We start from the raw sequence: 17,465 nt of genomic DNA, 5'->3' as shown, positions 1-17,465 counted from the left end.
CCTGCTTGTGGTTTTCTTGCAATGCAATCCTATGTGTGTTTACTGAGAAATAAATCCTTTTGAGTTCAAAGGGGCTTACTCCCAAGGCAGTATGTGCAGGACTGCAACTTTATGGGGCTTCCTTCCAGCCCTTAATTCCTTAAATTGCATAACAAGCCCTGGAGTGATCCCATGGTGTCTTCAAATAATTCAAAAACGTTATTTGAAGACACACTAGAAATGTGGCTTTAGTAGTATCCAGAAGGATGCTACCCGGTCTACGCATGTAAATTTTTGCTCCGCAGTGGAGCAAAAAACAAACCCAAATGCAAACCGGTTCCACTACTGCTGGTGAGACAAGGATGATTATGATGGCCTATGAGAATAGTGTGGAGTTGTTGCACTCTGGGTATATACACATTTAATGCATCTTGTACCAAGAAACAAATGGTACATTTACCTCTAGAGCACTGTAAGTCTATCCCTAATCAAAAGCTAGAAATAGTGATCAAGAATGAGGAATGACTCTAGTCAGTATATAGTAACATCGTACAGATGACATGCAGCTGAGGGTCACACTGAGAGCACATCCACTGTGACATTGGCAGAGGGCAGCCTGATGGGCTCTTGGGCTGTACCTTTATCATATGTGGGGGCTGTTCATCTGAATCCAAATACTTAAACAAGTATTTGGGGCGTGTGTAAAGGGACAATTCAGAGTGTGTTCAGATGCTCTCCACTAACCTCACAGCAGGTGCTTTCTCAGTTCAACCCCTTATTTATCATTTAAATGTTTTATATTTTATATTAGGTTTTAATCTGTACACCACCTATAGATTTCTATATTAGGCGGCCTTGTATAAACCTTGTATAATATTTGAGTTTGCCCATTTATTTTCATTAAACTTTTTTACTTTCTAGAAACCATTTTAATATGTCTGCAATCCATCACTGAATGAGACAAACTCTAATAAACTTGACACAGTCATATTTTCTATTCCAATTGAGCTTTTCTTAAGAACAAAAATAACCTTGCATCATTTTTAAGCCAAAAGAACATTTATTACAAACCAATAAATGTGCAATACTTCAATATTTTGTTATAATTTAGTAAGGGTGCAATCCTATTCCACCTTTGTTAAGAGAAGGTCCACTGAACTCAGTTGAACTTTGAGTAAACATGCATTGAATCAGGCTGCTAGATACTGAACTCCAAGTGAATGTATCCAAATGTAATTTTTCCCCAGTGAAGCTTGTCCCTGTGTAGCTGTACATAGGTTCACAATTTATAATGCCCAGTTCTGTACAGTCATATGAATGACATGATACAAATGGAGGGTTATCATGCTGTAGCTAAAGCAGCCTCTAGTGATGCAAGCAGAGCTGGACAATTGGAACTCTCAACAAAGCTGAAACCCTCATGCATTCATTGTACACAGAGCCCTGAAAAGCCCAAAGGCTCAGTAGTGAACCCATCTTGTGGAGAATGTCACCCAAAAAATCTCTAGCACTAGCTAAAAACACATATCAAACTTGAAGGCCAGAAAAGGTGACACTGATAGTAATGATGTGCATCTTCCAAGACCCAAACTGCATAAACAAAGATCAAACTAATTATGTGGACATCTGCCTCTAAGAAACAAAAATTTGCACATAGATATCAGTAAATCTGGATGATACTAGATGGAAGTATTGGACTGAAACTGGAGAAATGACGGTCTTGATCATAGCAAATAGACTGTAATGCTTAGTTACCTTGGAGCAGCCTGTGGTGTTCGGTCCCTGACTCCTAAATTCTTGGCAGTGTTCTGTACTCTTGCTCCCTGTAAGACAGAAAAATGATTTTGCTTCACATGACAGTTTTTCCAAAGCTTGTTCCAAAGCCTTTCCACCATGACAGTTACAGACCTAAACATTTTCTTAAAATGATCAAATATAGTATATCTCAATAACCATGTTTACTTGCAATGTGACAAAAAATACCATCTAATAAACAACAGTAAATAAAAAACCAGTAACTGTGAAGAGTTGCTTGCTGTTGCAGGAAAAATAATGATCTAATTCCCCCCATTCCAAATCCCACTGAAAATGTTACATTCAGTGTGTAAAGACCAAGTCCTGATCAAACACTTTAATGCAACTTTTCAATATTCTTTGGTTCCCGAATTAATAGGAATGGAAGAGTGCAGAAAAGGATGGTCTTCTGGGAGAGTTATGCAAGAAAGCTGGTGCAAGAAAGAATGGGTAGTGAATCACAGTCAACTGCTTAGGACAAGCTATACATCTAAGCAATAACAATTTTAGATACTGTAGATAGATAGATAGATAGATAGATAGATAGATAGATAGATAGATAGATAGATAGATAGATAGGAATGCATTATTTAAGATCCTCTAGTCACTTGGCTTTTGTGTGTACATTAGTGAATCCAGGTAGTGAATCCTTCATTAGTGAATCCAGGTAGTAAGGTATAACAGTATCTTCCTGGGTCTGTAAAAAGGCAAGTTGTGCATACAACAACAAAACAGGCTGAAGTTGTAGAAGTATTGGATATTTGCACGCTACATGATATTATATATCAATTAACAACACTTAATACAAAAGGTAAATACACCATGCCATTCTAGTAGCAATAATGATAATAATAATAGATTACACTCTTTACTCCTTCAGTGCCAGAAGTGAACTATGTTTTATTTGCTGCTTATATCTGGTAGATTCTTTAGTTTTTATAGTTCTCCATTTTTAGCTTTTACAATAACTTTCAATTTGAAACTTCTTTTAAAATGTAATTTTAATTGTCATTTTAATCTGGGCTTGCTTAATCTTATTTAGTCTCTTATCTTATATTGTATCTGTTTTATTAATGTTGTGAGCCACCTAAGCAGTGGTGTACTGGAAGGGCAGAGTATAAATATTTTAAATAAATAAATAAAACTACTATCCTCCATGCAAAAATCTTTAATTACAAATGACAGTTAGAGCAATTAGAGTAGAATTATTCTTAAGAGTGCAACCCAGTTAATTATAGCTGACTTCTAAAAAATATTACCACCACTCATTTCACTATAGTAAATAGTAGAGGTGTGCACGAATTAGATTTTGTGATTCAAATTAAGGGTGAATGGAATAGTAAAGTCCTCACATTGATTTGTTGAAAACAGCCAGCATGGCTGGCTGTCTTGATGAATCAAGCTTGAATCGATTTGAGCGATTCGACAGCCATTTTGAGGCCCATTTTTCCAGGGAAAGCTGGTCTACCAATTGGAGTCGGTTGGTAGCCCAGCCCTCCTCTCCAGACTTAGTGCCTCTGCCCGCATCAGAAGACTGGTCTACTGGGTAGAACAGTCCTCTGAGGCAGGCAGATACGCTAAGTCTGGAGCGGAAAGCTGGTCTACCCACCAACCCCAATTGGTAGAACAGCTCTCCCCTGAAAAACAGTGCCATTTTGAGGCCTGTTTTTCCAGCTCTCCCTGGAAAAACAGACTTCAAAATGGTGCTCAAATCACTCAAATAGATTTGAGTTGAATTGGTGGTAATTCAAATCTGGCCCTTTGAAGGGCAAACCGATTCAAGGTTGAATCACTTGAATCTCCCCAATTTGACTCGACTTGATCTGCACATCTCTAATAAATGGGGGTGGGGTGGGGAATCAGTTCCTTTTGGCTACCTTGCTTCCAGTGTTCGGTGATATACTGAATTCTGATTCGATTTCCTGACTCCTAGGAATGATTCTAGGAGATATTTAAGTGGTTGGCCTTTTTTTGGAGACAGTTTTTCATACATTGGCCTTTTTATCACCATAAATAAACTGCATAGAGATGTTAGGCTGAATTTATTTTCAAACACAGTGGAATCAGAATTATGGGTCTCAATCAGGGCCATAGGTCTTGTCTGAAGAGGAACCCTTCAAAAGCAGCTTCTAATACAATGCAGGGCAAGGAGGACCCTTGAGAAGCAGATATGAATGTCCACATATGATTGACTTCTCTCGGTCATGACCTATATCTCTGCATGCTTCAAGTTTAAGGAATTATTATAAGCTCTTTAAATATTTTGGCTTGTGCTATCCATAATGTTTTCTTAACTCATGAAATATTATAAATTCAAAAGGTATACTAAAGTGATCTGAAAAATTGTAAGGCAAAGGGCAACTGAGCACACAGGGAAATCATGAAGGCAATCTCAACTCCTGAATATATGTTTTTCTTATAAATATGCATCAAGCTGAACTGCCCCTGAGCCTACATTACTATATCTAGGTGAGAAACATAACTTCATTGTTGCATGCTGTCCTCTATTTAAGTCAAATTAAAGCTGGAATATTTGAGCATCCCTACATAATCTGACTGAACCACCTTGAGGGAATTTATCCATCACAGAACTTAATTCACATTTTGTATAGAGCATGTTTCAGATATGAAAATGGAATAAATCTAGGCAAGCACAGATGCATATACATTCATTAGAGTTAATAGAAACAGTTGACACACTGCAAGTTTAATAGCACCAAGGTTTTAAGAAATAGTTCTTGTTCATGTATTTGTCACATTTTCTATACTGTCCTATACAAAATCTCAGGGCGGTTTACAATTTAAACAAACAGCAAGTAAAAGCTAAAAATAATATAAAACAGATTAAAATTACTATAAATGATGCTTTAGAACTTTAAACACCATAAACTAAAAGCCTACTAAAACAGGTGTGTTTTCAAAAGTTGTTTAAAAACAATCCGAGATGGGGAAATTCTGATGTCATTTGGGATTGTGTCCCAGAGCCCCAGACTACCCTAGAGAAGGCCCAGTTTTGGGTTGCCTCAAAGCAAGCTGGTGGCAACCACAACTGGACCTCCCCTGATGATCTTAATAGGCGGCGGGGTTCATAAAGAAGAAGGCGCTCTCTTAAATACCTGGGCCCAAGCCATTCAGGGCTTTATTGGTAATAACCAGCACTTTGAATTTTGCCTGGGAACTAATTGGCAGCCAGTGTAGTTCTCTTAAAATAGGAGTAATATGGCCTCGATGGGTGGCCCCAGAAACCAACATGGCTGCTGCATATCCTGATTTCCAAACTACGTACAAAGGCAGCTCAACATAGAGCGCATTGCAGTCATCAAGCCTGGATGTTACCAGAATATGCACCAATGTTTTAAGGTTGTTTGTCTCAAGAAATGGATGTAGCTGGCGTATCAGCCCAAGCTTATAAAAAGCACTCCTGGCCACTGCCTCAACCTGAGATATCAGGGAGAGGTTTGGGTCCAGAAGTACTCCCAACCTGATCTTTCAGGGGGAATGTAACCCCATCCAGGGTAGATCTAAACCACTTCCTATGTTCCAGCCTCCCACAATGAGTACCTCCATCTTGTTTGGATTCAACTTCAGTTTGTTCTCCCTCATCCAGCCCATTAACAATTCCAAGCAAGCATTTTGAGAGGTTAAGCCATCTCCTGATGAAGTTGATATGGAAAAATAGATCTGAGTGTCCATCAGTATATTGATAGCACCCTGCTCCAAATCTCCTGATAATATCTCCCAGCAGTTTCATATACATGTTTAGAAGCACTGGAGATAGAATGGAGCCCCGAGGGACTTCATATAATAGCTCTCGCTTTGAAGAGCAATTATCTCCAAGCAACACCATCTGGAACCTGTTGTACCTGGGTGGGTCAGTTGTGGCAGCATGGGCATAGCGTCCATTGGACAAGCAGGGACAAATGTTCCTGGGCCCAGAGGGTCAGGGGGCCCCCAAGCAGCCCGCCCCACAGCCCCTGCCCTGCCCTGCATGTGACATCCATATTCGAACTGTGCAGGTGCGAAGGGCAGTCAGACATGCCTGCCAGCCACAGCACCCGCCACTGCCGCCACCACGGGGGGAGACCTGCCCTGCTCAGCTCACTCCCCACTGCCAAGATAAAAAGTGGTGGCGGGGGTAGCAGCAGCAGTGGCATCAGGGGCGGCCAAGGAGGACGTAGGCAGGGAGATGCTGGTTGCCTTGCCCCTTGCATCTGATGCCAGATGCAGGGGGTGTGGCTTAGGGCACACATGCTTCACACATGCAATCAGGGAGTCCCTTGCCTGGATTTTGTCCCCTGGCCCGCAAGGGTCTTGCTACACCCCTGCTGTGACAGGAAGAACACTTTGGGAGCAGGCAAGGCAAAGTCAAACAAGCCAAAGGCCAGAGATCACTCTGTTAGGGCAGGCAAGGCAAAGTCAAACAAGCAAAGTCATACAAACAGGCAAAGGGTCAGAAGCCAAAGATCAGTCCAATAGGTGCAGGCAGGGTTGAAGTTCAAAAACAAGCAAAGGGTCAGAAGCCAGGGAAACCAAGTGCAGGAGCAGAATCAAGGTAGTACACATCCACAAAAAAGTTGTTCCAGCAAATGGTGGTGGCAAACCAAGGCCTTAAATACAGAGCCAGCAGTGCAGCCCCACCTGAGCCTGGAATTTCTTAAAGGCACTGTGCCCTATTTCATAAGCACTGGCTGCAGCATAGTTGGGTGGCTGCTGGTGGTGACTGGGGTGCTTTCGGTTTCTCTGCCAACTCACAGGCAAGGGTGTGTTTGTTTCTTTGTTTGTTGTTAAATTTATATACTGCCTTTCATTAAAACAATCCCAAGGTGGTTTACAGCAAAATTTAAAAACAAGATTGTAAAAAAGACACGATTAAAATATTAAGCTAAAAAAATCAAACAAATCTGATTAAAAGTTTAAAACACAAGCATAAAAACAGTACAGAGTACAAAGAGCAGCAGCAGAGACAATCATATAAAAGCCTGGGTAAAAAGCCACGATTTAACATGCTTTCTAAAAGCTGTAATGGAGACCGAGGAGCGAATAGCCACCGGGAGAGCATTTCCATTGGTGAGAGTGAGGGCCTTTTGAAGCTTCCCTCATCCTGTGAGTCCTCTTGCTCAGAGTCAGGCTCAGGGGTCACAACCACGTCACCTCGAGAGCCCCTGGTGTCCAGCTCAGGGGTCATGACCCCTCTTTGTCAGACTCGGGATCAAGACAGAATCTACGCAAGAGGTAGCAACAGAACCAGTGCAAAGCAGTGCCTCCCACCCCAACCCCCTCAGGCAGTTCATAAGGATACCATGGCTGATGGTATAGAAAGCCACTGAGAGACCCAGGAGGACCAACAGGGTCACAATCCCCCTGGCAATTTCTAATTGGAGATCATCCATCAGGCCAACCAAGGCAGTCTCCCTCTCAGGTGTGTGGCTGGACGCACGCCCACAAAAATCCAGACCCTCGTGCAGAGGATTCCAGCAGTTGTACAGTCTCGTGCTCCACTCCAAAGGCTGCTTAAAGTGCTGGCAGTCTCCCACTGCCGCCAACAGTGTGTTAGCTCTTGCTGTGACCAGAGTGGGGAAATCATCTTTCTCGTGCAAGCAAGAGAGCCGATTGCACGATCCTACTGAAAATGGTTAGCCCAAGCAAGAGCGATCTTACAGGCAGCCGGCACCACGGCTGCTTTTCTTGGGGAGGCTCCCAGAGCCCAGAGAGTGGCTGCCAGCCACTTGGAGAGGAGGTGCAGACTTACAGACAGGGGGGTAACTACTATTAGGCAAGGGGAGGTGGCTGCTTGGGGGGCCCCACGCCTCGAGGGGCCCCCCAGAGGCAAGTCACATGTGAAATGTGTGTGTGTGTATCAACGAGGGGCCCATTTTAAAGTTGTGTCTCTGGGCCCAGTCCAGCCTTGTTACGCCCCTGCTTGCAGGCATGTGCACACTCTCTCCCCAGCCCCCACCACCTTCGGCAGCTTTCTCCACTGTGGAAGAAGCAGTGGTTGGGGGCTGGCTCTGTCCTCCAGGGATGGATGTTGTTGATAGCTCAGAGAAGGCTCACAAGCAGCTTCCCTTCCTTTCTGCCTCCTTCCCACCCCCAGCTCCCTACAGGCTTCCTTGTCAAATGGGAATGCTGGGGGAGGGACTTCTGCCAGGAGCTCCAGTGCAGCCTCAGTGGGAGAGAGAACAAGAGAGTGTGTGTGTGGGCCAGTGTTCAAGCTAGTATAAAACTTTAGAGTCAGAAGTGGAGGTCACAGGAGTGCTGAGGCATGCTGAGGGTCAAGACACTGTGTGTGAGTGTAGTAGGCCGTAGAGGGAGGTGTGTAGGGTGGGAAGGAAAGGAGTGTTCCTAGACTGAGTGTATGTATATGTATATAGAGAGGGAAGTGGGTGGGGTGGGAAAGGAAGGAGTGTATCGTGTGTGTGTGTGTGTGTGTGTGTAGTGGAAGGTGTGTGTAGTGAGAAAGAAAGGAGTTTACCTAGAGGGAAAGTGTGAATGTGTTTGCGCGCACATGTGTGTATAGAGGGAGGTCTGTGGGGTGGGAAGGAAAGGAAAGGAGTGTACCTAGAGGGAGTGTGTGTGTGTGTGTGTGTACGTACAGGCCATGTTATTTATCTTTCTGCAAACTACTGCCCCTAATCACCGACTAAAGGCTGGTTAAGAGTAGCTTTAAGGGGGCTTACTCCCAAAGTACTTGTGCACAGAACATCAGCCCTGAGTACTGTAAATGAAGCAGCTTTCAGTACCATTGGAGTTTCCAGGTCATATGTTCAAGGGATCACCCCTTGCAGTTCCTCTAATGAGCCAAGCACTTCACTTACTTGAGTCACCAATAGGAACTATTATTCCTATAGATTTAGGAAAGACCCTTCGGGATATTTTATGTGAAAGAAAGTCCTCCTATATTGGTCAAGTCTTCATTTGAGGAATGTAGAATTTAGATGTACCATTATCTAAAGCCAAGCATTTCACTGTAGCAAGGTTGTGTATTGCATCCCTCTCGCTGATGGTATTTCGCTAGTTAAAGGTAAAGCAGAAGAGTTTGGAAATTTGCATTTTTTCCACTTCTGCATTTCCCTCCTGTCTATAATGAATCTTTCCACCAAAATCATGGATGGGACTTCTTACTATTCCCAAGGCATTGCCTGAACTAATTGAGACATTTTGTGGGTAAGGGGAGATACTGCCACACTGCAGGGATCCCTGAAACTTTCAGATCCCATCCAGGATTATATGCAATTAAGAATGTTGGGTGGAGCTCTAACCTTAAGTGTGTGGTGCTCAAATTGTAATATCATCGTAAACTCAGTCAATGCACTGCTGCCCATGAATGATCCAGTCCCTTTTCAGCCAGTATTATTGCTTTTTATCAAAAGTGCAGTTAGTTGAAGAATCGTTCAGGTCGTTGTGGAGCTAAGCTAAATGCATGACATTCTTATTTAAGTGTATGACAATCTGAATGTATGACATTCTTATCTGGCAAAATTTTTAAAACGGCCTTTAGAGTCTGCCTTGTTTTTATTATACTTAAATGTGAAGCAGAAAAAAGTAACAACCCAATACTATAAATACAATAGAATTGTAAAATACATTTCTTTCCTTCCATATTTATTGTTTGTGTGCATGTCTATAGTGGCACATAATAATTCACATGTGGGCACACTGAATAATTCACATGTGGGCACACTGCCCTGATAACTGCCACCCAGAACAAAACTCATTCTGCTCACTGATGAAAAAAAAATTAGAGAGAACACTGGTCTCCATCCCATAGCTCGCCCAAAAGCCTGTTTGAAATGGGTCAAGCAGTGTTGTATTGAAATTGCCATCATTAAAGTACAGAATGTGAATACACTGAACAAAATTTTAACAAAAGTGGGCAATAAATAAGGAGAAAAGAATAGCAAATTGTGGGAGAACTATTCAGTTCTACTCTTCGTTTTTTAAAAAAATTAATCTATTTTGGTGTGTCACATTTTTGTTCAGTTATGAAAATGGGTGAGAGATCTATCATTGGTTATTATTCATGGTGATTATATAGAACTCCAGATGCAGAGGCAGTCTGCCCCTGAATTTGAGTTGCTGAGTAACAGCAGGGGAGACTATTATCTTCAAGCCCTACTTGTGCACTTTCGCAAAGGCAATGGTTGACTACTGTAGGGAGCCAGATGCTGGACTATATGAACCTTTGGCCTAGTCCATCAGGATTTACACTGTGTATGGACCAAACAGTTTAAAATATGAAACTGAAACACCACAATATTGGAGAAATGTATCAATATAAACAGAATATGCCTATTTGTATATGAGTCTATAAAAATTGGTTGTGTCCAAGGTCTCTAGTTAACACACCCCAATCTAGCCTTTCAAGCATGAAAACTCTGATCTCCATGCCTGATTATCCCACCAGCAAGTGCTTCTCCATTCACTTCAGATGAGGGGGCAGCTCTATCCATGCACAATGGTATGTGTACAGGGCTGCCTCTTTCATTAAAATGAATGTGAACCTGTTCTCTCACAGGGAGCTGCTTACTTGCATCTGGAGTTCACATGGGGCTGTGAATCACAGTGATACTTGCTCTTAAATTACTAGTTTCTAAGGTAACCATTTGATGATTTTTTCCCCATTTCTCCAGTTAAAAATCTGACCTAGGAAAGGACAATTTCTCTTCATGGCATATATGTTATGATAGCTTCTTGTAGGACAACACAGCAGTATTTGCATTGTTTTTACATTTTAAAAAACTTGATTGTCTATAATTCAGTGTTTTCTGACTTGTTTTAGATCTCAATTATTTAATGATGTTTTGACTTTTTTCATTACCATGAAAGCATTTTGAATTCCTATGTTGGGGTGGGGGTGATATCCAAACTAAGCGAAGTAGTAAACAATTGTTCTGTGGCAGGGCTGGATGGTTTCCTAAGAACCTGGTCAATACCAGTTTCTCTGCAGTACTATATCAGTGCAGGGGCTAAAACTGGCTCCTTGTTAACCAGAAACATGCAGAGAACAAAATTGGTTAAATTACATTTTCTTGGTCAGGAACAGATGGTTAGATTTTTAAAAGCTCAGACCATCCAATGTTATTTTAAACAAAGATTAACTCTTGCCTATGCCTTAACCCACGTACCTTACCTTTCTGCTGTCTGACTTGTCTCCCTAAGGTTCCTATTGTGATCCTGTCCACTATACCTAGTAAACTTACTTTCTTTCCCCATGGACTAATGGCTGTGGCTGTAACCTTTTGCTTTGACTGACACACGAGTCCCTGTTTTGCTCACTTCTAAACACTTAGTCTGGATTCTGACTTCTCAGGCTTAGTCCTGACACGTATGCACATACCACAACTTTGTGTTCTTTCAGCATGATAGTATAGTTTTGTAAGACCAGTAATTCATTTAGGAGAGAAAATGGAGGCTAAGATAATAAAAATGTAATATATCATAAGAAATAAAGAAGCTTACTTGTTTGCGCATCACATCGGTGGCTTGGAGGATATAACGAGGAGGTAGCCCATGATTCCGAGCGAGAATTATGGCCTGCTCCAGAGTGAGACTCAGAGTACAGCTGCAATACAAAATCAGGCAAATCAAGTAAAAATTCAATTTGCTTTATAAAACATTACTAAAATGTATGTTATTATTCTCTATAAATGAGACTATCAGACTTTACCACAACTTTGCCATCACAAGGGCAATGGGTAAATCCAAGCATTGTTTGCACACATGGAAAAGCAGAAGCCTCCACACATGCAAGCAGGTTCTGTGACCAAGGAACAGCCCCTGCACCCACTGTTAAGAGGCTGACAGCACCTGCATACACCTTCCAAGGAGTGTATGCAGGAGAAATACATGCCAGAGCTATGTCATGGAAGATTAGTCATGGCCAATCTGCTGCAGCAATATGATCAGGGAAGGGAACTTTACTAGAATGTCTGTGTAGCAAGATTTTTTTTATCGGAGAGGTACTGTTTTCTCATGGACAAGAACATGAACATTTTATCTTACCCCATCATATGTTCCATTTCTGGTTGTTTTTTCTCATAGTCAAGAATGTAACTTTTCAGTTCCCTGTCAGATTTCAGTACCAGGGCAAGCTTTTCTATGTGTTCTGATTGACCAGACTGTAATGTTTCAATACCCTGTCAAATACCGGGCGAGGTAAGATTTTCTGAGTAATCTTTTTAAAATGCACACTACTTGCACTGTGAATAATGCAAGTAGCATGCAACTTGCAATCACACATGGGTCGTTTGTACCAGAGCAACCGTCTTGGGCAATATTGTGGGGGTGTGAGAGAGAGCCCTATAATGGAACAGATGGTTCTGAACCACCATGTTACATTGCTGGGAATGTCAGCCTCTATTTTTAAACTGATGATATTAAAAGCTTTCCCACACATTTAGGTAAAGCACATCCAAGCACATTTAGATTGACTGCAATATACCCATGAACACATAATAGCACAACCCCTCACACAATAGCAAGTAGAATCCTTTGTTATATATAGGATAGCTGTATAGGATAGCTAAATATAGGATAGCTATATAAAGGATAGCTGTGCTGGTGTTTGTTATCTTTGGGGGTTTGTATATCTTTGGGGGTGTGCTTTTCAGCACTGGAGAGGGAAAACAGACCATTTTTAAAGACATTTTAAATAATAGTTCTTCTTTTAAATTCAGAGAGACGAAAATACACTGCAAATTAACTAATAATAAAAAATATTTAGTTAAAGCTACGGAAACATCAGAGCTTTGCTTTAAGAATAGCCATGAAATAGATTAAACATTAAAAAACAAAAACATTGCAAACCCAATTGCAAAGACCAGAACTACATGTTACACAGGAATCTAACACACATTGTAATACAGGAATACATGTTTAACTCTCCCATTGAAATCAAACCAGATTTAAAGTACTTAATCTCAGTGGGTTGCACAAAATGTAAAACAGATTATAATCCACTCCTTGCTGCTGTGGGAATGCTCAGATCACTCTAAAAATAAGTATAAAATAAATAAATGAAAAGTATTCTAAAAATAAGTAAGAATAGTGTTCTTACATTAACACCGGGTTTTATTTTCATACTTCTTTTGGAAACATCCTGCCATCCTATCCATCTGCCACTTACCCATGCTGATTTCTTGGATGGATTTTCTTAATTAGTGACTTTTAAATAAATTCTTCATTAATGAGAAAGTTGAAGCCACTCAGGGCTTCATACAAAATGAAGAGAAAAGACCTAAATATATACTTTTAAAGTGGTTGTTTAGATTCTTTCTGTAATATTCCTTTCTCAGATTGTCTCAGGTATCACTTCACAAATTTTATTTTATTTATTTATTTTTGCATTTATATACCGCCTTTCGTTAAAAAGATAACACCAAGGCAGTTTACAAAAGTTAAAAACATACAATAAAAAGACAATAAAAACATCATGTTAAAAGTATAAAAACATATAAAAACAGGCATAAAAACAATACAACAAATACAACAAATAAAAACACAGAGAAGCCGCAGTAGAAAACGATCATGTAAAAGCCTGGGTAAAAAGCCAAGTCTTTACAAGCTTTCTAAAAGCTGTGATGGAGTCCGAGGAACGAATGGCCACTGGGAGAGCATTCCAGAGTCTGGGGGCAGCAACAGAGAAGGCCCTGTCCCGAGTGCACGACAGCCGGGCCTCCCTCATTGTCGGCACCCGGAGCAGGGCCCCCTCAGATGTCCTTGTCAAGCGGGCAGCAACCCTTGGGAGCAGGCGGTCCCTCAAATACCCCGGGCCTAAACCGTTTAGGGCTTTAAAGGTCAAAACCAGCACCTTGAATTGGACCCAGAAACGAACCGGCAGCCAGTGCAGCTCTTTCAAAATGGGGGTGATATGTTCCCAACGGGCAGCTCCGGATAAACCCCTTGCTGCCATGTTTTGCACTAGCTGCAGTTTCCGGATATTCTTCAAGGGCAGCCCCACATAGAGCACGTTACAGTAATCCAGCCGCGACGTGACTAAGGCGTGGGTAACCGTGGCCAGATCTGCCTTCTCGAGAAAGGGACGCAGCTGGCGCACCAGCCGAAGCCGTGCAAAGGCACCCCTGGCCACCACCTCCACCTGAGCTTCCAAAAGCAGAGCCGGGTCCAGTAGTACCCCCAAGCTGCGTACTTGCTCCTTCAAGGGGAGTGCAACCCCATCCAGAACCGGTAAAATCTCCTCATCCCGATTGGCTCTCCTACTGACCAACAGTACCTCCATCTTATCCGGATTCAATTTCAGTTTGTTAGCCCACATCCAACCCATCATGGCCTCCAGCCCCCGATTAAGGACATCCACCGCCTCCCTAGGATCAGATGACAAGGAGAGATAGAGCTGAGTGTCATCCGCATATTGCTGACAACTCAGTCCAAATCTCCGGATGACCTCTCCCAGTGGCTTCATGTAGATGTTAAACAGCATGGGGGACAAGACTGATCCCTGCGGGACCCCACAGGCCAACGGCCACGGGGCCGAGCAGTAGTCCTCCAGCACCACCTTCTGAACCCTCCCCTCAAGAAAGGACCGAAACCACTGCAACGCAGTGCCTCCGATTCCCATACTCGAGAGGCGGCCCAGAAGGATACCATGGTCGATGGTATCGAACGCCGCAGAGAGGTCCACCAGAACCAACAGGGATGCACTCCCCCTGTCTAGTTCCTGGCGTAGGTCATCCACTAGAGTGACCAAGGCAGTCTCAGTCCCATACCCGGGGTGGAAGCCAGATTGAAAAGGGTCCAGATAATCCGTATCATCCAAGACCCTCTGCAGCTGGGACGCCACCACACGCTCTATCACCTTGCCCAAAAAGGGGAGGTTAGACACAGGTCTAAAACTGTCCAGGTTGGAGGGATCAAGGGAGGGCTTTTAAAATAGAGGTCTTACCACCGCCTCCTTAAGGCACGATGGCATCCTGCCCTCCCTTAATGAAGCATTAACGATCACCTCCAGCCATCTGCCTGTCCCCTCCCTGGCAGCTTTTATTAGCCATGAAGGGCAAGAGTGCACGAAGTCGCCTGCACACTGCCCAGGATTTGTCCACATCCTCAGGCCGCACCAACCGAAAAGAATCCAACACAACAGGACCAGATGGTACCAAAGGCACGTCTGCCGGAACTACCAAAACTCTGGAGTCCAGGTCAGCACGGATGCAAGCGACTTTATCTGCAAAGCGACGGGCAAACCGATCACAAAGAGCTGTACATGGCTCCTCCCCCATTGTCTGGGGGGATGTGTGGAGCAAGGTTTTCACCACATGAAACAGCTCTGTTTGTCTGCACTGAGCAGACGCAATGGAGGCGGAGAAAAAGCATTTCTTCGCTGCCCCCACCGCTATGGAGTAGTTCCTAAAATGGGCTCTAGCCTGTGTTCGGTCGGATTCGTGACGACTCTTCCTCCAGCGTCGCTCCAGCCGTCGCCCGAGTTGCTTCATCGCCCTAAGCTCCGAGGAAAACCAAGGAGCCGAACGGGCTCCACCAAGCCGGAGAGGGCATTTAGGAGCAACCGTGTCAACAGCCCGGGCCATCTCTCCATTCCAGAGATCAGCCAAGGCCTCGACAGGGTCACCAGCTCTGGACACTGGAAACTCCCCGAGGGCCGTCTGAAATCCAAGCGGATCCATAAGCCTCCAGGGGCAGATCCCCAAAATGGATTATATTCTTCTCAGGCCAATGGGAGGCAGCTCGTATACCAAAAATTGACTGGAAATTGCCTATGGGAACACTAAACTCTTCCTACAGCCTCCCAGATGAATTTCCCCCAAAGCTCTAAGCATCCTTTGCAATCCATTAATCCTGGAATAAATATTACATAATTTAACTAAACCAAGGCAAACATTGTAGAGGAGAGGAATGAGACATTGTAGATAGAAGCCCAGCTCAGACAAAGCAAGAAACCAGTTGATTTCTAATGCAGTGTGGACACTGCTAGCGTTGGCGCTGACACCACACTAATCCCCATGTTTCCAAAGCACAGGCACACTTGCGCAAGCGTGCAAATAAAAAAGTGCAAAAATAATTTGGAGCTCAGCAACATGTTTCCATTCTAAGAAAGTGTTTCCAGAGTGTGAGCAAGCTCCAAAAGTATTTGTGCTCTTGCACCAAAATGCCTGCACTTTAGAAGCATGGGGAGTAGCAAGGCATCAGCAGTGATATTAGGGATGGCCACGCTACGTTGGTCAGGATAGGAACATCCTCATCCTTTGGAGAGGAGAGCTGGTCTTGTGGTAGCAAGCATGACTTGTCCCCATAGCTAAGCAGGGTCTGCCCTGGTTGCATATGAATGGGAGACTTGATGTGTGAGCACTGCAAGATATTCCCCTCAGGGGATGAAGCCATCCTGGGAAGAGCAGAAAGTTTCAAGTTTCTGCCAGTCTGTGAAGACAATACTGAGCTAGATAGACCAATGGTCTGACTCAGTATATGGCAGTTTCCTATGTTCCTAACATAGAAAGCTGCCTTATACCGAGTAAGACCCATTGAGCCATCTACCCAGACTAGCAGCAATTTTTCCAAGGTTACAGGCAGAAGTCTTTTCCAGTCCTATCTGGAGATGTCAGTTAGGGATGTGCACAGAACCGGCAGGTGCTGGTTCGACGGTGGGAGGATGACTTTAAGGGTGGGTGAGGATGTACTCCCCCCGCCCCGCTGTGTTTCCCCCTCCAATGCTTGATTTCCTAAAGGTCCGTTGGGGTGGCAGCCTATCTCCCTGCTGCCCCATTGCCGGCTTTACCGGATGTAACCGGAAGTATTGGGCACGCATCCAGTACTTCTGGTTACATCTGGTAAAGGGGGCAACGGGGAGGCAGGCAGGTATGCTGCTATCCCGACTGACATTTAGGAAATCAAATGCTGGTGGGGGGAATGTGGTGGTGTTGGTAAGTGCATCCTCCCCCACCCTTAAAGGCAGACCCCTCACCGTCAAACCTTTTAGCCAGCCAGTGTTCGAACCTGTTTGGAGGCCCATAAAAGGGCCTTTGAACAGGTGTTCTTCCCAGAGTGGCCCCATCTCCTAAGGGGAATATCTTATAGTGCTCACACATAGTCTCCCATTCAAATACACATCAGGACAGACCCTGCTTAGCAAAGAGGACAATTCATGCTTGCTACCACAAGACCAGCTCTCTTCCCTTTGCTCATCTCCTCCATTGGATGTCAGATGATGGTTTTGCCTTATGAAAATTAGCCTCAGAGAGCCACAGGCTCATGCACTCACCCCTCCTCTTTTACACAAAGAACATTTAATTTACTCTCTTTTTCTTTCTCTCTCTCTCTCTCTCTTCTAAAGTGTCTACTCACTGGAATTCATCCCGCAAGCAGCATGGCTGTGTAAGTTCCTACTTCCCGCTCCTTCTTGAAACCGCCTTCCATCTTAAAACTGCAACTCATACCCAGTACCTGGTTACTGTGTAATGTTCTTTTATTAAAATTTATTACTTCCTTTAGAAAAGTATTTTCCAGCTGACTCTGTCTGCCTCCTAAGAATTCTACCGTGATGCTTCACTGTTCAGACCTAATCTGAAATTATTCATACATGCTGGTTTCATGCTAGTCAGCCTAGCCCTAGGCCCATTTTATTGGATGGATAACTGGTTGGTCAGAGCAGGCTGCAGTAGGGAAAGGGTTAATTCTTCTGATATTTGTGTTGGGTTAATTCTTCTTTCCTTCCCCCAGCTTCT

At 43.4% G+C, this 17,465-nt stretch overlaps 1 protein-coding gene across 3 annotated transcripts in view; it reads right to left on the bottom strand.

Moving 5' to 3' along the window:
* Positions 1 to 17,465, bottom strand: part of PREX2 (phosphatidylinositol-3,4,5-trisphosphate dependent Rac exchange factor 2) — a 233,498-nt gene that overhangs the window by 5,978 nt on the left and 210,055 nt on the right. For all 3 annotated transcript variants that reach the window (XM_053248942.1, XM_053248944.1, XM_053248943.1), the window contains exons 38-39: positions 11,233 to 11,335; positions 1,735 to 1,802 (exon numbers count right to left, since the gene is read on the bottom strand). In XM_053248942.1, the coding sequence (XP_053104917.1) occupies positions 1,735 to 1,802; positions 11,233 to 11,335 (171 nt within the window). The remainder of the gene's footprint in view (positions 1 to 1,734; positions 1,803 to 11,232; positions 11,336 to 17,465) is intronic.

Source organism: Hemicordylus capensis, chromosome 4, assembly GCF_027244095.1.
Source record: "Hemicordylus capensis ecotype Gifberg chromosome 4, rHemCap1.1.pri, whole genome shotgun sequence".
Lineage (NCBI taxonomy): Eukaryota > Metazoa > Chordata > Lepidosauria > Squamata > Cordylidae > Hemicordylus > Hemicordylus capensis.
The sequence above is the reverse complement of the archived record's forward strand: the minus strand, read 5'-3'. Positions and strand labels throughout refer to the sequence as shown.